Genomic DNA, 22,534 nt, shown 5'->3' on the forward strand with positions numbered 1-22,534 from the left:
TGACTGGCAACTCCAGTGATGGCTGTCTGCTAACTCTTTCGCTATAGCAGTACTGATGCTAGCTTCAACAGCAGCAAAATGTTTTGTCTAACAATTCTTCTTTTGGAAGTGCTCTTTTCTAGTTTCAGAAAAACACAATATCACAATAAGTTTATTTTCAGAGATCCCTCAGAATTTTCATTTTCAGACATTCAGAGGGTTCAGGAGGTTAATTAGGAGGTCTCAGACCCGCCAGACTCCTTGTATTTCACACATTGATTGGTTGTAAATTGAACAGAGTAACTTGAAACACTCTACATGACCTCTTTTTTACCTCTGTTGTAGGTCTCTCTCCATTCAGACAAGTAGAAGTCTTTGTCTTGTGTGAGTGGATATAACTGCCTGGGGACTTTGCCAAGATGGCAACAGACTTTCCTATAAGGACTTAAGCTGTACCCATTGCTGAGCTTGAACACTGCATAGTGGCTAGACCCCCATTCTACCCCTCCACCAAGATAGCCAATAAGACCCTTGATGGTTAGCATACAAAATCAACACCTGGAAAAATACTTTTTCTTCACATAGGAGTAAATGACAGAACAAAGCATATCATATATAGATCAAATAAAGTTTTTTTTTGTTTATAGTCTTCACATGTGTATTTCAAAGAGTGCTGGAACTACAACAAAATGAGGAAAAGAATACAGTATTTCTTTTGAGTCTCAGTTAGATTGGTCACGGTTAGAGTTAACGTACTATCTGTGTGAGTGTGTTTGTGGTCTATCAGCAGATAAAGGCGCCGCTGTTAAGGACAAGAACAATATCCCTTTCGTCTTGTCTCCGTTGTCTAAGCAGAGATGTGTGAGTAGCCAGAGTTTGTCTAGGTTTAAATCAGCCTTGCGGAGAATGAATGCATGCACTGTGAAGAATATTAAAGAAGTTCCCTCTAATCAGACGCCTCATCTTTGCCTGCCTGCCCATTCTGCTTTAATCTCCACTGCTGGAGCACTGCTGAGCATACCACTTCAGAAGGCCAAAGGAGGTAACTCTGGGTTACATACACTGGTGTCTAGGCCACATGCTGTTAAGGGAGGTGCCAGTGAAACATCAGACAACTGTCATGTCCTGAGGGTTATCCATTAGTTCATATGCATGTGACGATCTCTCAACACCTCTACTCTGCTCTTCTGTTATGGGGCTAAACCACTTCTTATCTTTATGATTGGAGTTAACGTAGATTAAGTAGTTGAGCTGCATACAGACTGCTGTACGGTATATTTTATCAGAGCAGGTAACAAGTAGGTGTCTGCGGGGACAAAAACACATTGATTAAATCTCTGTACTGAACGATTTAATGAGAGAAAAAATAAGCGTAATGGGAAAAGCCCATCCCAAAGTTTGACACTGTGGACAGTATTTCTGTCTGAAGGAGAATACTGCCATCCAGTGGTGGGTGTAGCAAAAATTCCATAAGCTACATACTATAATGCAAGCAGATCATCTTTTGTGTATATTTACATACTTGTGGGCAAGGGTAGAAAATGCTTAACTGTACTTCATTGTATGTAGTATTATTTTGGAATATTTGAATAACTGAAATTAAATATTTGTATCTTTACTCAATTACATTTCCAGGAGAAAAAAGTATACTTTTTACTACATATATTTTCATTTAGACCTGCAAAGCACTCATTACAGGGCTCAAGGGCGAAGAGATTTTAGTTTCACTTCATTTGGAGAAGGTCAGATTATTAACAAACTATCTGTTGAAAGTCAGTTGATTCTCAGTAGTGTTAGGATTAGGATTAGTTCATGGGTTAGCCTTAGAACTAGGGTTAGGATTAGGTTTTGGATTGGGGTTAAGGTTAAGGTTAGACTGAGCGTTAGGTTTGGGGTTAAAGAAAATGAAATTGAGTTTAGTATTTAGTTGAAGCCAATATAAACATCTACAAAGCATATACAGTGGGCAATTCCAATAAACGCTACCAGAATTTTTCCTTATTTTTTTCTCTTGCCAGTTGAGGTATAATGCATTTTCTTTTCTTTTTTTTTAATTCATATGTGTACAAATTAAACTATCCACACCGGTGCTATTTTGTCTTTATGCATTGACCAGTATCACTGCTCAGTTGTTGCACCACCTGCAGTTTGTTGAGACCAGGTAGAATCGTTAGTCTGGGTTACATAGTGTGTGATCACCTTGTGCACAACATTACTCCAAAAAATAAAAAATAAAACAACCAAAACACTGAATGTGCTGATTCTCAATTTTATCTGTTAACATGTTTACTTTTTATATACCTGAGCATGTAAATATTGATTCATTCAAGTATATTTTTGGATCCATTTTTCCACCTTTAATTGAGAAAGATAGTATCCATACTTTCACTTAAGTATAGTTTCTCTGTACTTTGCTCTCTTGTGCTGCTTGTGCTCTCCAAGTCTGTTATGAACCTGATGGTGCAAGATCTCTGAGAACTGGAGTAGAATATTCTGGAGCATCAAATTCCACATGAACTGTAATCCTCTGAGCAACAGAGGGAGACATAGACCACAAGATTATCAGCAATGGCTTAATATGAATCGTGTCCATTCAGTTTGAAAGAAGCATGTAGATTAAACTGGCTTTAATGACTGTGAGGAAAATCTCATTGCAATTTATGGGGTACTGATTGAGATTATCAGTCTACCTGCTAATTGAACTATTTAGACAGATAGAACAATTGCATTATAAATGACTGGCTTATACTCCAGGTCACCAACCATGGTTGTGGAGATCTACCTTCCTGCAGAGTCTAGTTTCAGCCACAACCAGCAAATTAGATTCTTCAGAAGTGCATTAGTGTTGGGGGGCAGGCAGCGCACACTATGTGACTGAAATGATTATCAGTAAGAAATTTACTGTAGTTTAGCAGCAGTGTCAGCTAATAGCCTTATTTTCTGAACTTCTGTGATAAAGTAATGTGATGAAATGCAACTTAAACCCAAACAACATACTAGCTCAAATCTGGAACAGGAGGCAGGACCAACCAAAATAACTGTCAAAGCAGTCAGACTGAAGAACCAAGAGCTTTTAGAATATACGGCTTTGCTTTAATATTAGATGACAAGCTTTCACAAGAGTTATACAGCTCCTTTTGGACAGGGCATGAAAACAAGTCACATTTGTCTTTTAGTAGTGACAGCTTCTTATAAAACAGTGCAAAAGGCAACAGTTCAGAGGAAAGAAAAAAAAATATTAAGCAGTTATTGCACACTATAACTGTCAAAGTAGATATCAACTGTGTGCATCCACAAGTCAATTTTCACCTTGTGTGATCCACCCAGTCACATCGATTGTGTTGCTATTCATGTACAAAGAGTCTGTGAACAGTAATGCAGACAGTTTATAGCTTGAGAAACAGTCTATTCGGCATGTGAACAACAGCTGTTTATAGTGTAAATTGAGGCAAATCACAGAACACAACTTGTCCACAGTACCTGTAATAGTAGTAGTGAGTACAAAGTCACCAAAGAGCATTATGGAGCAATGATCAATACCAGTAAGGGACTTCAACATGGTTACAGTACACATTACCACTGCTGATATAGAGGCTCTAACGGAAAAGAAAAAAAAAAACTGTCACTGGCTTTTCACATGTACACAAACTCAACTCTAAAAGCTCACGGTCAAGCGGCTGAGAAACTTGAAGAGGCAAGTTTCTGGCAGTGAACAACAATTAGGATGTAAACAATATTCAGTTTCATTCACACATGAAAGCATTAAGTTGTGTATAGGATACTGTATAAGCTGAGTACAATAAGCTAGGATGTGGAAGTCTTTTTTTTTTTTTTTTATAAAAGAGACATGGGGGCTCATAGCCCCCCAAAATTACTTTCGTTCTATCAAAATGGTAGGAGCATATCAAGAGAGTATATCAAAGAAAGTGAAAGGCTTTTTTGGGTATGTTGAAGATTATGATGAATATCAAAATCAGGCAAGTACGTTTCTCGTCAATAGGCAGCACGTTAGCTTTTTAGTTCTGATTGCCGTTCTGGATGTTGTAATCTCCTCTAAGGCAAAAAATTGAGGAAACACGAACAAGACCTCGTTTCGCTCTGGGGTTAATAGTGTGTAACTCTTCACTGAGAAAGAGGGAGTGAGAGAAACACAGGGACAGAGGAGGGTAATGATGCAGTGGAGAATTTGCCTCATGAAAAAGACAACAGGGATTTGTTTTGGCAGGTTTTGTGTTATCTCAGGGCAGCTCTCACACCGGCAGCGTGCCTGCAAAGATCAGCTCTCGCCCTCTTTTCAAGTCAATCGCCAGGACGAATCATCAATATCTGAAATAGAAAATAACGTCAGTATTCCAACTGCAGTGTTAATAACTTATCTCCTGTTGGCACTTACAGGACTGGGTGGCACGTTATCCACAGTGAAAACAGTGATGCACTGAACTTACTATATATAACATCAACATAACTATTGCCAAATGTAACTAAACTGAAAGATGTGTGGATGTAATTAGTGATGCACTGTTATGGGAAATGTGGGCTGATGCCAATATCCAGTAATTTTCATGTACATATCTGCCGATACCAGTACATAAACATTTCTAAAAGCCAGAAATTGGGACTACATCTACTTGGATTAGCATTACTGAGAAGTATAACACCGTATTGGATTACACATAGAAGCTGGCGATATGGCAAAAATATCATATCACAATATTTGAATACATTTTTTTGATACACAACACGTACACAATATGCCTCATTTAAAAACTGCCATCAAAAACTCTGGGTACAATGATTTTTAATCGACATTTTTACATACTGTGCTGCACTAAATCCAGTTAAATAGGACTAACTCTGCTGTCTTTGTAATAAAATATGCAGTTGGTCACCAACATCCATGATATGCTCACACAAGCAAATTTTATATCACAATAGCAATAAAATAAAATCATATTGCCCTTCTCTACTTACAAAAGCAGTACAATGAACATAAATATTCTAGCTCAGTAGCCCAACGTCACATAAACGTTCTGCTCTTCCAGAATATAATAAATACGTCATTAAATGTCAGTTTGAAATGTCAGTCATATTTAAACATCTGTCCAGTGATTCTTTGTTTTTAAGCAAATATCTGCCTATACAAATATGATTCTATCATCATGCATCCCTAGAGGTAATGTATTTTATAATAATGTATTATATTATCTTATCTGCAAATCATGTACACCTTTAAATCAAGTAAATTCAATGCATCACTTTTTCAGTGCATGTAGCCTCTAACTAGATTCTTTATATGCACACCCAAATGAAAGATAAATACAGCTTGCTAGAATCTATCACCCTGTTATTTTCCCTGGGTTCTCTAGAGATGTTCCACAACAGTAATATGAGACCAGGCGTGTCTAACTGCCGCAGCTACTGATTTCATTAAAAGAGCATAAGCCACTCCATGCTCCCTGCCACAAAAAAAAATAAATAAATAAATAAACCTTAGATGATATTTGAAAAAGCAGAGCACTACTGATGGGCCACCAAGTGTGATTCCTTGTTGCACATCCTATTTGGCCATTCCCACATAGAAGCTAGGATTACTCATACACAACCATGTCATCAGGCATGAGAGCAGCCCATGGTCTCTACAGTCAACATTGCTGCTATTGTGCTGCACTTCACCTCCTATTTGACTGGCCCGTGAGAAATGCTGTGTTAGTACATGGTGGAAAGAGCTCACTATTAGACGGAGAAGAACATACGTTTGGAGCAGACAGCCGTGAGAGGATATGGATGGAATTTCAAGTCAACAGCTTGTCAGGACAGATCAGATCGATGAAGGAAAGAGACAGAGGTGGAGGATGTTTCGGTTAGCCAAACATGATGAGTTGGTGTTGGTGAGGGTTAGGTGACATGGTAAAGCCAGAGGTAAATTCAAAATACCGTATCGTGTGTGTGAGACAACCACTTTTATTCCGTTACTGCAGGACCCGGGTTCTCTTTATTTTCAGAAGGAATGGCTAGGTAGTCTGTCCTGTAGAAACATGGGTACAAAGAAAAAGGCAAAATCTAAGATGGTGCAATTTTATTGCACCATTGAACTTAGGGTCCTTCTGAAGGGCTGCAATCAGTGCAAATGTACAAAAACCAGCACAATCCTAAAATGGACATCAGGCAAGTCCATTTTTGCCCTTCCTTCATGGGAATCGAAGTGTTTCTCCAGCATTCAGGGATATAAAACAGCAATAAAAACAGCAATAAAAACATATGGTTGACAAACAAAAACACAAAACAATGGCTGAAACCTGTCAATTATGGAAAGAAAAGTGCTAGAGCGCAAAGAAGGGTTTGCAATGGCCTTGTGTTGTGTCAGATGGCAGTACGGAATGGATGAGTATCAGTGCAGAATCTGATTAGGACAGATAAAGGGTCCAGTAGTGTTTCCTGTCTGCACTACATGACTGATATGATTAGGGCTCACTAATGCATCTAGAGCACTTCAGATGGATGCATTTCCATTGTGTATGTGTGTATGTCGGTGTGTGTTTGTACTGTCATGGTCTATCACGGATTCATTATCTAACAGAGAAAGCATTAGGAATTCCTCGCTAATGGCTGAACTTTCAAATGAGTCAATGCCATTTATTTTGGTCTATGTTGCAGACTGTAGTTCTATGTATGAGTCAGAACACATATTTTATGTACCTGCAACATGGGTGCAGTTTTGGTCTGACATTGGTCTGCAGTCTACATACAGGAAAGTATCCCGAATTACCATATTCTCATGATGTCTAATGCTTTATTTGTTGACAGATATACAGTATAGAGATTCAGTTTTATAGCTTGTTATAATGGCAGTTTTTTCTTTCCATTGACTGAAATTCAGATCTGCACAATGCTCAACACCCCTGGATGAATTGCATATTTTGTTGATTTTCTATATGGAAACAAGTTAACACGCCTGCTTCAGGAAACAAAATATGGCAATTTTCTGTATTTTAGTGCACAATTTCTATTTATTTGAAAATCAACAAAATCTCATTTCATCAGGGACGCTCAAACTTTTGCATACAACTGTGTGCATTTTAGCAAAATAGCGAATTAATGATAGATGTGTTGATAAGAAAAAGTAAGAGCTAATAAAATCATTGCAACTTGATCACAATATAGTAAACTCGTGTTGAAAATCATCTGTAATATACAGGCTGAGCAGGATAACAATACATGGCATACCTGACTATAAACAAAATAACAATCTTTTTGTCTTTTATTAGAGTTCAAAAATGCACGGGAATATTTGACAGCACTTTCACAACTGAACGAAACGCTGCTGTACATGGCCTGAGACTTGTTTTGCTTCTCAGTGTGTGAGGTGTCTTCACTCACAGTGGCTCTCTGTTTTAGTTCTTTTAATTACTTTAATTGAGACACACCAAATGACAGCATGATATCATTGGTGTGGGAGACATAAGACGTATACGTTCCTTTCAACGGCCATCGCATAACTGCAACAAGTGAGAATGACATGTCTCCACTGGAAATTCCAGAATTTGCAACAAAGACCTGAAACGTATTTAATCCATGTGCCTGCACGATCATTATAGATCATTAATTAAAGAGGTAACCTATGTTTCTTATACTGTGGGCATTAATTTTGACTTACAGGTATATGCTTGACTCAACATCTTTGTGCATAAGTGTACCACTCTCTCTTCAGTTTTCATAGCTCTCAGATTGTTATTGCATCATAGATGTTAATTTACAAGAAATTTGTTTGTATGCTATGACACGAAGTTCTATTTCTATGATTAAGATGAAATATGACATGAAAATTTGACCACATAAATATTTCTGCAGTGCCATTTTAGCTTTTCATCACAATTAAAATGGCAGTTTTACAACCTACCTGACAGATACTCACTATGTTGCCATTAAGTTTCGTAATCCCTTTTAAAAAAGGAAGGAAATCCTCTCTCTCTCTCATGTGAAAGCTAGATACTCACGCGCTGTCCTGTGCTTGCTCGTCTGATTTGGAGATCTTTCTGTAGCAGTAGATCATTTCAACCAGAAGCCAGAAGGTGAGGAACACCAGCAACACGTACATCATGATCTCTGAGTACACTGCTGTAGAGTCCCTAATCTCTGATACACACAAGATACATTTAGAACTGATTAGTGTGTAGATTCGAGAAATGCACAGAGTGATTAAGAATTATAATTTTTTTAGCTATACTATGTACAGTGAAAGTATGTATCTTAAAAATAAAGAGAAGAACACAAGAAACAAGTCACATACAGTGTAGTAGGTCTAGAATTAATTCTTTCAGAAACTGGGTTATAGCATTTCCAAGTTTAGGGCTATACATCATGCCACAATACTATAATAAGAAAAAAACAATATTGCATCCTATGATACATCTTGTGATATGATTACTCTGTTAATGGTCACCGAGGAAAATCAGGCATAGTTCAAAAAACTTGATGCCTTATGCAACTATAGCATGTCCATAAACAAACAGTCCAAGACATGGTTCGGTTTACTTAAATGGTTTAAAAACTGCCTTCAGTCATAAGTAAGTTTGTAAAAACTACTCAAATGACCAAAGGTAACAGGTTCACTCAATATTAAAATGTCTGCCAGATTTTTTTGGTAAAATAAGACCAATTGTTACATGTTGTTTTAATTCAATTTAAGAATACAGTAACCATGTGAATTAACAAAGATGAATTATTTGGCAGTTTCACTGACATTTTATGACCAAAAAAATCTGAGCAGAATGTTTCAGTGTCTCTTCATGCATGGTGGAATTCTCATTTTGAAACATGTTCATTCAAGGTTCATCTACACAACAGCTAAACAGGGGCAGGCGATATGGCAAAAACTATAACATCAAGATACATCAAGACATTTTCACCACACACAATATATATTACAATTTTTTTTTTGAGATGTGATTAGTTAAAACGGACAAATAAGAACCAACAGTGCCACAGTTAGAAACACTATTAAAATTATGAATTCAGTGGTTTTTATTCAACATTTCTGCACTAAATCCAATAAAATGGGGAAAAATGGGACTAAAATTAGACTGTTTTTTTTTTGTAATGAAACCTGCACTTGATCAGTGATGTTTAGGTAATGACAATGTCCTTGATATGTTCGAAAAGGAGTATTGTGACATAACATGGCATAATTTATCACAATAACAATCATATTGTCATATTGCCCACCCCTACTAAAATCTCCATACAGCAATGGCCCAACAAATTGCTGTTTGTGGAGTGTTTAAAGGCCAGATTAAAAAAGGCCAACAATGCTAACACTGCTTTGCAAATTACACCTTTTCTGTACCTACATTTAAACACACTGTGGTGATTCTCATGCACACATATATTCACTGGACAATCCATGCTCAAATATGCTTTTGAAAAAATTATTATTATTTTCAGAATAATGAAACGCATGGAGATCGCTGAGATGTTACAAACAAAAACTAGGTGAGCAGTGAGTGGAAAAATGGCACAGAGCTTTTCAACTTTATCATCTTCAGCGGAACAGCGGCCACACAATGTGACAGATTTTCATTTGCGATTACATCACTCAAACTTGAAAAGTTCTGCCTGAAGAGGAAAAAGTTGACAACTGTTGTTTTAATGGTGCATCGCAAACAGTGCAGCACATGTGAGAAAGTCCTTAGATAGTCTGATTCAGAGAAAATGATTTGCTGGTAAGTTAACAATCAGAAGACATATTTAATACTGAAACCATTAACAAACGTATTTTAATTCTGCAGTCATGTTGGCTTGTTAGTTTGTGCACTGCACTTAACAGCATTACACGAAAATGGCATGAAATGTGAAAGCTGAGTTGTACTGTACATTTGTGGTTATTAACTCTTTTATAATTCCAGGCAACTTCTAAATCCACCACTTAAATACAGCACTGTCTATTTCTATCTGTGCGTCAAATAACCTGTGGCAGAGACACAGATAGAGATAATGCGTTGTGGTTGCATGAGTAAGTAGAAACAAATATACATTTTATAAAGTATATTCGGTTGAAGTGGGAGAAACTGTGCATTCAGCAATCTCAAGGCAGGCATCCACAGAATAGTATACAAGCCAGAATCTGTACATTACCCCTTAAAATAGAAACAGTAGTAACAGGTTGGCTAGATAAAACTCATCCCCTGAAAACAACTGCCTTCCAATAAGCAGTAGGCAGTAAATAATAATAAAAAAAAAACAGAACAAAGAGTACTATTACTTGAACAACACAAATAACATAAAGGCACTGCTGGGCAGAGTGAAGTCATATTTAAGAAAATCGTATGATGATACTCAGTCATATCTAAGTTTACATATAATGTATTTGAGTAGACTGATTAAAGATGAGGCCAAAGCACAACCATACACAAAAGACTTTCAACAGTACAGTGCAGACGGTAAAAGTAAGGTTAAAATATGGCCAGCTGGGGGCGTAAACTCGGAAAATAATGCTTCAGTGGTGTGTAAACTTACCTGTCTCTCTTACCACCAGGTTGATTGTGATGTTGTTACTAAAGGTAGGGGTATAGAGGTTGAAGTAAAATGTGCGATGTACCACACACTCGTATGAGCCGGTGTCATTCATTGTGACGTTTGTGATGCTGATGGAGACATCCTGCATGTCTCTGCTGCCGTTCCACATCAGACGGCCTTTCCACGGCCCCTCCACATCCTGCGGCCTGCTATCATACAGGAAGATCTAATGCACAGAGAGAAAGGAATAAACATGTATAAAGAGGTAACTAATTCGGTACCAGATTTCTAAAAATGATCTAATACAATACATTACGAACATGTTTATAACAGCTTTACAGGACAGAATATTTTACTAATGAAAGTTTCGACAAAATTCAAAAACAGTCTGAAGCCCAGATCGGTTAAGAATCTGAAATCTGTAAAACTAAGTGAACTGAAATGTTACCAAACAGTAGAACATTTACTAAAAAAGGGCTCTGTTGGGTTATGGATAAAGTTCCATCTGGAGATAGAACTCATAGGTGCATGATGTGCTTACATGCTGGCGGAAATCCCTATTGTCTTTAGGCTTGTAATACCAGTTCACTTTGGTCACAGCCTCGATCTCCTCTCTCTTCATGCATGAGATGCATGTGAGCTTCATGGGGTTCCCCACCACTGCCTCCGTTTGGATTTCATTCTGTGCTTGTGCATTCGGATCCACACACACTGTTCTGCATTCTTGCACTGGAGACAGAGACCAGAGAGAATTACCACACGTAACAAATCAGATCCACAGCACAGAGACCAGGCCCAGACAACTTCATCAGGCTGCTTACGCAAAGACTCCTAAATAGCTCATGAGAAATGCTCAGCCAAGCAGTTGAATATTAAAAAACACAACTGCTGGTCATGATAACCCCTAAAGGTCAGAGTCCGAACCCTCCCTTCAGTTTCTCACTCTCATAACAACATAACTTGTGTATTAGTTTTAAGAGATGAGATCATATCTAGCACCCAGGATCCAAAAGGCAGAGCTAACACACATTCTATTCTTCCTTCTGCCTAACATTTAGCCTCAATATGCTCATCTGCTAAGGAGGTCAATTATTTCAGAGGCTTACTTCTGTCAAGGGAGAACAGAAGAGCAATATCATTATCCATTATGAGTCTAAAACCCAGAATGAGCGAAATCTATTTGAGCTTATCAGCCTGTCCTCACAGTGCCTGACCTAAGTCCAGACAGACCACCCTGGCCACTGTAGGCCCAAATGCAATAAGGACAGTATATCTCGCCCCAGTGAAGAGGGTCGGAGCGCAGCTCAGTGATGTGGAAATTAAAATACGCTCTGGAGTGCCAGCCATAGCCATCACTCTGAACGCAGGCTCTTGTGCCATTGTTTGAAATGGAGGCCATCTTACATAACCTACAGCCCCGAGCTGATACTGTCAACATTGATCACGTCTTCTCGTTTTGAAGGCTCAGATGGAAACATTGGCCCACAAGAATCCACTAACTAAGCTTAAATAAAATGATAAACAACATCACTACATTTGTTTGAAGACAGTACCAGTGGAAAGAATAACCCACTGTAATATTAACAGTGAGCACACTGGACTTTGTAGTAGGACAACTTTCTTGCATATAGTTAACAATATGTCTGTACCTACTTTAATTATGGTGAAATGTGGGCAAACAAACTATGAGTATATTTTAATATCTAGTGATTTGAATCTGAAGAAAAGGCTCTCAAAAAGATTTTAGCTTAATCATATACTCTTAAACAAGATCTTCAAGAAGTTCTTCAAGGGCTCTTTAGTAAAGGGAATGGTTCTGTGCTCTATATAGAACCATTTCATGTTTAAATGGTTCTTTGCATGGTGAAATGGTTCTTTAGACTGATGAAGAATGTTTTGTATATTGTTCTATATAGAATCTTTTGTTATGATGTCAAGCTTTTAACAATAAAAGAACCCTTTTTGGTGCTATATAGATCTTTTTTCAAGAAGGTTCTATATTAAATCATATGCAACACATTCTTCATCAGTCTGAAGAACCATTTTATCATGCAAAGCACCATTTTAGCATGTAATTGTTCTATATAGATTTCATGGTTGTAAACAGAACTATTCCCTTTACTAAAGAACCCATAAAGAACCACCTTTTTTAGTATGTAGCGTGCAAGTCTTTTCAACACCCAACACAGCTGATACAATGACAACTTTTACAACATAAGCCATGAGCTACTATGCGTTTTACTACGTTTAATACGTGTTTGAAAGAATATTCACACATTAAAGGAGGCAGAGAATGAAGTATGTTCAATATCATTTTTAGTCTACAGCAGAACCAAAGACTTACCAGCAAGTATCAGAAGTGAAAGAATACGCAGCAGAGACCTCATTTGAGCTATCATGCTTGTAATGGGGAAGGCGGCGTCCTGGCCTGGGTGTCTCCCTGCTTCCCTCGAGTGAACAGAGCGAAAGAAAGACGTCAAAATGTTGTAGAAACGAGATCAGACAGAAAATAAGCAGATCATTTGACGTGAGTGTTGACGTTGAGGATCTGAGTGAAAGTCCAAAATCAGCCATAAGGCGATTTCTACAGGACCATGGACAGCAACAGCCATCCTCTGAACAAAATCCACAATTAAAAATATTTATTTCTAAAAATAGTCAGTTTTCATACAATAGCAGTTTTTTTTCCTGAGGAAATGAACAGTCACGTTAAGGCGGATTAAACTGAGACGAGCTGAAGAACCGTTACTCTGACCGTTACCGTTACCAAACAAGCCGCGAACAAAAACAGGTTTTTTCGAGAGGAAAGTTTGAAATAGTGAAGTAACATTACTGAAATCGTACCTCGATAGACAGACTAGTCAACATCCAGACCTTCTCCTACTAACCCACTCGGAGGGCTAAACTGAGGGTGTGCTCTCTGTTTTCCTCCTCTTTTCCTTCATGGTAGCGCCGCTCGTTTAGACGAAGGAACTGAAACACGAAGACCTGTGGATTCCAGAGATTTCCTCACAGAAAAAATCCTCAAAAAAACACACAAAAACGCCTCCAAACTCAACGGACTCGAATAAAATCACGAACGGTGAGAAAACAGCAGTCAGTAGGAGTTTCCTTTACACCCGTTTGAACAGCAAAAGCGATTCTTCTCTTCACCGCCGCTCTCTCTCTTTCTCTCTCTCTCTCTCTCTCTCTCTCTCTCTCTTTGTTTTTTTTTCTAAGTAGCCACTCACGGTGCTCGTCGTTTCCCCAAACTGCGCATGCGCAAGAGGATCAAAACTGAATCGGACTAATTCTACTCTTACGCTCCAACAGATGTGTTAAAAACAACACATTCTGTCTCCAACTACACATATCAGTGTGTTCAGTTTAAAGTAACACAAAATATGTCGAAATATTCCTGTGTCCAGTTACACATAACACGTTCTGTCTTACTTTTACCACAGAATGTGTTCAATCAGAAAACAGTATGACAAAAAAGTGTTGAAACGGGGAACACAAGTAATTGTGTGGTTATTTAGCACATCAGTTTTCAGAGTGTGTATATAACCCTTTCATTTACAGATTTAACCTATTTAACTTACTCTAAACCTTCACTTTAGCACATTTTGTTTTGCATTACATTGAAATCAAATGGTTGGATCTGCAGGCACTGTAGAAATGCGTGGGTCCAAACATCTGAGGCTCAGGTTCTGGCATATACATTCAATGAGAGTCTTAGTCCATTGCCATCCTTCTCACAGGATGACAAGATGCAATTCAACATTATTTGTCATATTGGAGCAGAACAATAAGATTTAACACATTAGAGTTTAAATATATACATTTGGTTTCTATCATTTGGGCCATGTATATGTATACATGTATATGTTTCATCATTTAGGCCATGTACATGTCATTTGAGCAACGTGCATATTTGTTTTCTAATATTTGGGCCATGTATGTTTGGTTACCATGTACGTTTGCTTCTGGCTATTTGGACCATGTTCACTAGGTTTCTGCTATTTGTGCCATGTACGTTTGGTCTATTACTTGGGTCATTCGGTCACTTTCCTTTGTAGCCGGAGCATTCTCTTTGGCTGTTTTGCATTTTTGCCCGCAAAAAACCCATTATAAATACACACATCCAATGGTTGGTTTATGGTCCAACAGTGCTGCATGTGTTATTGCTCTTTAGGTGCAGCAGGCCTGATCCGGACGCTCACATGTCATAGGGATTACGCAACACAGTAAAGCTGCTGGAAGGAGGAAGCTTAGTCAGAGCCCCACACATTTACCACACATCACTGAAGCACACATTAGCATCTATCCCTCCGACATCAGCTAGCATCTCCAGCAGCATCGTCCATGCTCCGATATCTAATGCCCAGTCACTTCAGACAGAACCGAGCATAAAGAACCTAGAGTGCTTTAGCTGCAGTCTCTATGGGAAAGCTTCTGTGAGCTCTAAAAGCAGGGGTCCATTGTACCAGCGTTCAAACCCACACACTAGTCGCACTTCACCTAGGAGAGCAGCTTCACTGCAATTACGGCAATTATTTCATGAGTCACACTGAACATAAATGATGTGTGCCTTCAGTTATAACCAGAACAGAGTGACTTTTGAGGACTCGGATGGGAAAAATATAATATTATTTTCAGAGAATGTTTTATACAGGCCTCACATTGGTTGACGTAAATAATCTAACTTCAACTAAATTCAGTTTAATGTATACTTTTCAATTGCATGCAGTCCAAATGTGTGGATGCTACAGGACACACATTTAGTGACGAATAAGGCTTAGGATGAATAAAATCCCTCGTTCTCTGCATCCCAGTAATCCATACTTGACCTTTTCACATGCATTAACACCCATGGTGATATGGCTTTATAACAGTATTTCATAGGCTTCAGTTTACTAAGCGCTGTAGGCGGATTAGACAGATTTACCTTCACTTACGTTCATATCTGATTAGGCCCTCAAGATTGGAGAGAATCTTTTCAGTGCTAACATCTAGCCTTAATCTGAACTAGGTACTAATGTATGGGGAACCAAGAGGAGCTTAGCGCAAAGGTTAGAGTCAAGGATTTAAGGATTTCATCATTGAGATTACGTTTTCAATTCAGAGGGTTTCTGTTTAATACTGACCTCACATAAACAAATAGCAATGATCTATTATTCATTTTCCTGGCAACGCAGCAAACCCAATCTTTGCTGTTGTTGGTTTTATTGATGCGACCTCTTTTGAAACTACAATTTGTGGAAGAGATTATGTGTGGTCTAATTTAGTGTGGCATGGCATTAATGTGCTGTAATAACAATAGCAGTGGTGTGTGCTGCTGAGGGAGCCAGGCGCTGGCAGCCGGCTGAGACTCGGCTCAGACTAAAAATGGCAGGCACGGTGGTTGCCATATCCACGAGATAGGGAAACCATGGCAACAGCGATGCAGGGCAACAGCATGCGCTGAGCAGCCCAGTGTAATACCCTCGCCTGGGAGGGGAGTGTGGAACCCTGCTAGTCTGTGTATTAGACTAAAACACCAGCGAATAGCAATCTACCATGCAAGACAAACAAAACATGTACTATTATCATGACTGATACTACTATAGTCAAGAAATGCAAACAGCTATCAGTGTATATTAGACACAATATGCAGCAGATATTCATTGTCATTAGCTTAGTGGACCACAAATCTCAATCTACCATTCAGTACACACAATACTTTACTATTATTAATATTACTATTAATATTGCTATTACTATTACAATTACAGTGTATATTGTGAACAATATGCAGTGGACACCAACCCAATAAGAAATCCTGGTCCAACCATGTTTTTCTATATTTCTATTGTCAAAAATGTAATATATTTACAGTACTGTGAGAAGACAACTCAATAATTTTCAAATCAAATAAAGAAGCTTCTGGTGTTCTCAGGACAATGAACTGGCCAGACCTCAACAACATTGAATGTGTTTGGGACAGGGTTGTTAAAGCTAACTGAAACTATTACTAAAATGAAAACGAGCAGTAAAAATGTGCTCATTATAATAAAAATAAAAACAGTTTTCAAAAGCATTAAATCAAAACTATACCATTCACAGCATAACTAACTAAAATGAAATGGAATTATTGAGAAAAAAACATTTAGTTTTAGATAAAAACAAAACTAAAACTAATCAACTACCCTTAAGACTCACTGAAATTAAACTGGAATCAAAAACCAAAATGAAAAGTAAATACAAATAAAAAGGTGTGAAAATTCACAACTATAGTAACCCTGGTTTGGGATTATTTAGATCGTGAAAAGCAGAAAATACAACCAGCTGCTAAGACTGAACTTTGGAGGTGTGGATAAACATCCCTGCTGAATTCTGTGAAAGCAAGTGAAAGCAAGTCTACCAAAAAAGATGGAGGCTGTGATAAAGGCAAGAAGTGGACACACTAAATACTGAAAAATGTAATATTATATTTCGTTGTTGAGGCTTCTGTACAATTTTCTGTATAATTTATTTTTGTTTTTTTTCCTGATGTGGACAAATGAATAATTTGTGTTTAATGAAAAATTGAAAGGTGGTGTCTGACTTTTTCCTACGTCTTTTAGTTTGGACTGATATTAGATTTGGCACAAGTGAATAAATAATAGTGGTTATGATTTCCATATTTACTGATACTGTTGGACCAACATGATCTTGCTGTGTTCTCACCATATGGTGAGTCATGCATGTGGAGAGGAGTTCCCTTAGGTAGACTACATAGAACACAGGAGACAGCGCAACTACACTGTGCCTTATCAGACATCTGGGTAATGCTAGCAAATTCTTCAAAATAACCCAGGGCTGCTTGTGTGCAGTTAATGTATTATGCATGTTAAGTATCTGCTTGAAATGCATGCATTAAAGGGCCCATATCATAAAAAAACAAGCATTGTTAAAGATTCAAACTGTATTATTCATTCCCCAGTCCATACAGTCAATACATGGAAACTAAACTTTAAAAACAGCCCTATTTATTGTTTTTGTGATACCATGAAAACAGTGCATATATGAATGTTTAAGTATCTTCTTTATTTGTGAGCTCACACAAAGGTGCTTGCAATCCTACAGTTTAATGTCTCCCCTTATGAAAATGGAATATATGTTACATTATCAGTGTATTCTGCAATATAAATACAATATATTATACATTTTCTGTATGTTATTTTAATTATAACTTATGCATTTGTATAGTATGCTGAATGCTGTGAAGTAAGTCAGCCAATAGTATTCAGAATATGCTAGTCTCCCCAGTGGATCGCAGTCAGGTGACAGTAACCAGCGTGACACACCTACGCCTCCGTGAATAACATGCACTTTGGTCTTTCACTTATTAAGTAGAGTTGCTGCCTTGTTTCGTCAAGCAGACTACAGATGTTTATTACAGTGCTGTATGGTGGTAAGTGCTGCTTTTATTTCTTTTATGTGTGAAGTACATCATTTAATTTAAGATATAATGTACAACATATGTCCAAAGGTTTGTAGACATGTGCTTATACAGTGTTTCTTCTGAAAAATAGGTTTTAATAGAGAGTTTCTCCTCTATTTGCTGCAGTAAAAGCTTTTACTCCTCTACTTTACTAGCTGTTAGAACATTGCTATGAGGATTTGATTGCATTCAGCCACAAGAGCATTGGTGAGGTCAGGTACTGATGTTTGTTGATGAGTTCTGGATCACTAAGGCCACTTATTCTATCACTGCAGAGAACTCAAGCCCAATGCTCTGAGGCTTTATATCCCTCTAGCCGATGCTTGGCATTGAATGTGTTGAACATGACTTTAGGCTCATGTGCGGCTGCTGAAGTGTAATGCTTTTATGGAGATTATAGAAGCTGTTTGTGTGCGGTGGGTGCACCTTAGATGAATTCACCTTTTAGACATTGAGGCCTGATATACTGAGGCTTATACATCTGGTCCCTAGTGTATATGTGACTTTAATGAACTTTAATATGGATGTACAGTGTTTGCCTGTAATCTACAGATAAACAAAGAAGCCTCTTCAACATTCAGTGCAAAACGGTGGCCCTTTTAGCCTGCATGAAAGTGAAGTGCAGCTGTGAACATGAAGGTATGGTTCGTGTGCATGTTCACGGTGTTTAGGTCAATGTATTTTCATCATAGACCTCATCATAAACCAGCTAATGGTCCTTATTGTTTTGTGTAGGCGTATGATTATGATAATGACTATATTTTTTGACAATTTCTGTGTCCATGCCAGCTGAGATAGACCTGGCAAATTTAAATGGCCAGGTGATGCATCTGCAGCGCCACAGTGGTGGACCAGCCTCAGATGTCCTAAGCCAAAGAGAAGTATACATTCTCATCAATGTCAGACGTAAGAAACTGACAAAACCCTTTTAAACAGACCAGATTGCCACAAACTTCATTCCAGCCTTTGTTAATGAGTATACATGGTTATCGCATTGCTTTGCTCTCTCTGCAGAGAGTAGTGATCCGTCAAAGCCAGTACATACTTCACTGCTTCACAACTGTGATTTGAACGACCCACTGGTCCTGGGTAGGTTTCACTGTAGACTCAAATAAGCAATATTGTTTTATTACTTTTCTGCTAGAGGTGTAAGAAGACATTGATGAATTGAGGCGAACCGATCTGAAGGTTGAGATTCAACTGAATTGATTTTGGAATGTTAGAATCTAGTGTTATTTTACAATTAGGCTTGTACCCAGTTACGATTAATCAAGTTACCATGGTAACGGTCTCCAGTCGTAGCAAAGACAAAAAAAAGGCAATCATTTATTGACCTATTTCATGCAAACCATAGCAAGACACCAGTATTCCCATCTGCAAACACAACTGAACCTTAGAACATGTTGGGTGATGTGATATCCTACATTAATACCACATTTATTGTACCTAACACAGATAAGATTGTTCTAGAAATTCAGCTGCGCTGGTAAAACCTGCTTGGTGTGGCCTGTACATGCCTGTACAAAAAACCCCCAGTATGGTACAGTGTGCATATTAGGACATCCTCACACCACAGCACCAGGTTTCAGATATCTGACAAAACAGCTTCATTTCTCCAGAAAAACACGTACATAAAAACATGTCTCAGCTCTCGTACATCAGGTGAAACGGGTCATTTCAAGTGGCATCAGAGTAAATGGATTCAGAGAAGAAGGAAAAAGGCTAAACTAAACAGCCACAAACTCTCAAATCTGTTTGCTGTTCACAATTCTGTTCTTTCTTACTAGATTAAATGCAGTTTAGTCAGGACCACTTTGTCAAAGAAAATCTTTTGTTTATATTTGAAGTAAGTTATATTTGGCGGTATGGCTCTGTTCTGGGACCTCCCTGTCCTTCCATATACATACATGGAAAACCTAAGACAGGGAGAGCAGCAGAAAGACCTGATCAGCTGAGCCATTTGCTGATTGGGATTAGCTGATAATAGATGGTGATTGGAGCTTGACAAAGATGACTTTAAACGACAACCACAACTTTTACTGAACTGTGCTATTATTTTATCCTTGTACTTCACAAACTTTATGCATTAAGCTTCAACTCACATGCTGTCACTGTATTTGCTCTTGCATTCACTTCAGAGTTGGAGGTTGTTAAAAAATTACCAGACGAAAGGGTAGGAAGGAGGAAACCCCTCACCCTCCAGCCTAGTTTAACCATTTACCTTGGTTATTTTCCACTCTGTTACCTACACAGGCCTAGTTGTAATATCATTCAGTAAAGTAGGGGCTAATTTTTTTGGCAAAAATTTTCAGGCGGTTTAGATTTTTATTGTCTATATTCCACTACTGTGTCAATAGCTCCTCCAGTGTGTTTAAATAGATCCTAAAGCTAAGATAGAATCGAAATGAGTTGAATCATGGTGACATTTAAGATTACATCATGCACTTTGTCATAATCAAACTGACATCAGAGATTTATGCTCCTAATTGTTGCCTCTACTGAAAATGTTTCACATCTGTAGCTAAATTACAGAGCGAAGAAACCGAGAGGAAGCAATGTGCATCTGGTGAATTGAACAGGTTAAGCAGGACGTTGACCTCATCAGTGTCCAATCAGAGTAAGCACAGTAAATCTCTCACTCTAATGTGTCTAGTATCACCAGTCTAAATACTGCGACTAATGCTTTCATCTACCATCCTCAGTCACAGTCATCTTCAGCTTGAGTACTTTCCTCTGTTTCAGGCAAGCCAAGAACCTCCAGACGAATCCGCTTCTCAAGTGCATCAACTCATCAGACCAGCTCTGACTAATAACACATTTTAACAGCAGTTTCTCTTAGTGCTGAACACAAACCCAAACTCAAGATTGTAACTTCACTTTAAATGTATGCATATTTTGCACATTTTGTATTTTGTTTTTTTTCCCAATATGTTAAACTCAGCAAACAAATAGAAATTGTGCACTAAAATTTGAGTCACATTTAAGTTTTCTCCCTGTAGAGAATTGTTTTCACTTACAAAATCAACAAATATATATTTAACCTTTCAAACTTTTGCATATGACTGTATACATTTGCCTTTGCAGAGTTGAAACCCTGGGTTAATCTTTTGGCACAGGGCTGCGGATAAATTTGATAGGACAAGGATTGGGTCAAATGGAGCACGACCAGTGAAAGGAAGTATCTAGAACAAGGGAACAGATTTCAAGGGATTTGGAGGGATTTCAAGATTACTACATGATTACAACATGTCCATACTGATGGGGCAACTCTAAAATTAAGTGAAGTCCGGTGGCCCTCATGTGTATTACTTCTCTGCGTTAGTCACACTGTAAATGAATATGTATATGAATATGTTTCTTCTCCTTTTTATGAAGAATTTTTATACAAAATATGAGAAATTATAAGAATTACAGAAAAAGACCTGTGATTTATCCTGCAAAACAACAATAAACTGTAGCGGTAACAGAATATTATACAAAAAAAGTTTGTTTCTTTAAATCAACTGAGAAATTTGAATTGTGATTCATATACTTGTTAAAATGGTGAACTAAGGTGCTTGAAAAATTACCTTTAAATGTTTAGTATTTTCACTGTACTTGTACTGACAAAAGTACATCTATGTTAATATGATAGTTTGCACAGCATTCACAATACCGGAATAGACTAAAGTGTATAAATCCAGCACTAAGTCAGTGGAACAGATGGGCCTGCCTGAAAATAAACCACTGCATCACACATCACAGGCTGAAATCCGTCTGGGATATAGCACATATTCACTGTGTGCGTTGAGCTTGTCTTTACATGTATGTGTTGAACCTGTTTATGAGCTTTGCCTCTAAAGATATAATGTTCAGTGTTTGCTTGTATTCTTTGTGGTATTACACATAATGGGTATTAAAAAGAGACACAGCAACAGACTTCTCATTCCAGCAGCCCCTTCTAGAATAGCACTGTATAAATCAATGCAATTTATTCATAAGGCATTTACTTTAGATGACATGAATAATAAATAGCAACACTTACTGGAGGAAGGGCCTCTTCTAATGGAGGTATTACTCTTCCATTGCTTCTATCCCCATAAAATTCCCCATCGGCACAAAATTAGACCCAGTAAACCATTGACTGCTGTGGTTACCCCCCGTTGAGAACTGGACGGGCGTGTTTAAGCTCACTCAAGTGCTGTCCTCTCAGGTATTGCAGTATTGCAGCTGTCTGTGTTGTAATGGAGAGAGCCAGGACAGAAATAGGTATGATAACAGGCAGCCCACGCACCCGCCACCCCGCACCCCCCAGGAAAAACAGCATGACAACCTGTTGACAAAAATGTAAACGGCTCAATCTCCAAATGCCTGTACCTGTTAAACCAACAGCGAGAACAGAAGGCAAACAAGGACTGTGACATTGACCGCAGCAGCAGCAGCAATCGAAAGGTATGTCGAGTGGCTGGACAGCCTGGCCGTGACAAGTGGTCCCACTCTTTCGGTTAATCTAGGAGATAAAGGAGTAAGACAGAAGGCAGCCAAGGGACCTTTCTCCGGTCTATCATCCCACTTCAGTAGCGGCCCATGGCGCAGGGCTGGAGAGCTGATACAGGGAGC

At 38.2% G+C, this 22,534-nt stretch overlaps 1 protein-coding gene across 7 annotated transcripts; it reads right to left on the reverse strand.

Annotated features, from left to right (window-relative positions):
- Positions 1-3,050: 3,050 nt before the first annotated feature.
- scn3b (sodium channel, voltage-gated, type III, beta) lies at positions 3,051-22,093 on the reverse strand. Of its 7 annotated transcripts, none has more exons than XM_036560853.1 (7): positions 21,960-22,093; positions 12,836-12,934; positions 11,033-11,220; positions 10,492-10,717; positions 7,974-8,112; positions 5,914-6,004; positions 3,051-4,305 (listed from the first exon to the last, which is right to left on the reverse strand). In XM_036560853.1, the coding sequence occupies exons 2-6, from the start codon at positions 12,888-12,890 to the stop codon at positions 5,941-5,943; spliced, it is 672 nt and encodes a 223-aa protein (XP_036416746.1). In that variant the 5' UTR covers positions 12,891-12,934; positions 21,960-22,093; the 3' UTR covers positions 3,051-4,305; positions 5,914-5,940. The 7 variants fall into 7 exon arrangements, with proteins under 7 accessions (XP_036416746.1, XP_036416731.1, XP_036416752.1 ...); XM_036560838.1 differs by having other exon boundaries at positions 12,836-12,939; XM_036560859.1 differs by lacking the exon at positions 21,960-22,093 and adding an exon at positions 13,336-13,662 and having other exon boundaries at positions 12,836-12,931.
- Positions 22,094-22,534: the final 441 nt, after the last annotated feature.

Source organism: Colossoma macropomum, unplaced genomic scaffold (assembly GCF_904425465.1).
Source record: "Colossoma macropomum unplaced genomic scaffold, Colossoma_macropomum, whole genome shotgun sequence".
Classification (NCBI taxonomy): domain Eukaryota; kingdom Metazoa; phylum Chordata; class Actinopteri; order Characiformes; family Serrasalmidae; genus Colossoma; species Colossoma macropomum.

Coding starts and splice junctions, on each gene's coding strand:
- scn3b (XM_036560853.1), bottom strand. CDS start 12,890: ATGATAGCTCAAATGAGGTCTCTGCTGCGTATTCTTTCACTTCTGATA. Junction 10,718..11,032: donor ATAGGGATTTCCGCCAGCAT/GTAAGCACATCA, acceptor TCTGTGCATTAG/ATCTTCCTGTATGATAGCAG. Junction 8,113..10,491: donor CCTGGTGGTAAGAGAGACAG/GTAAGTTTACAC, acceptor TGTGTGTATCAG/AGATTAGGGACTCTACAGCA.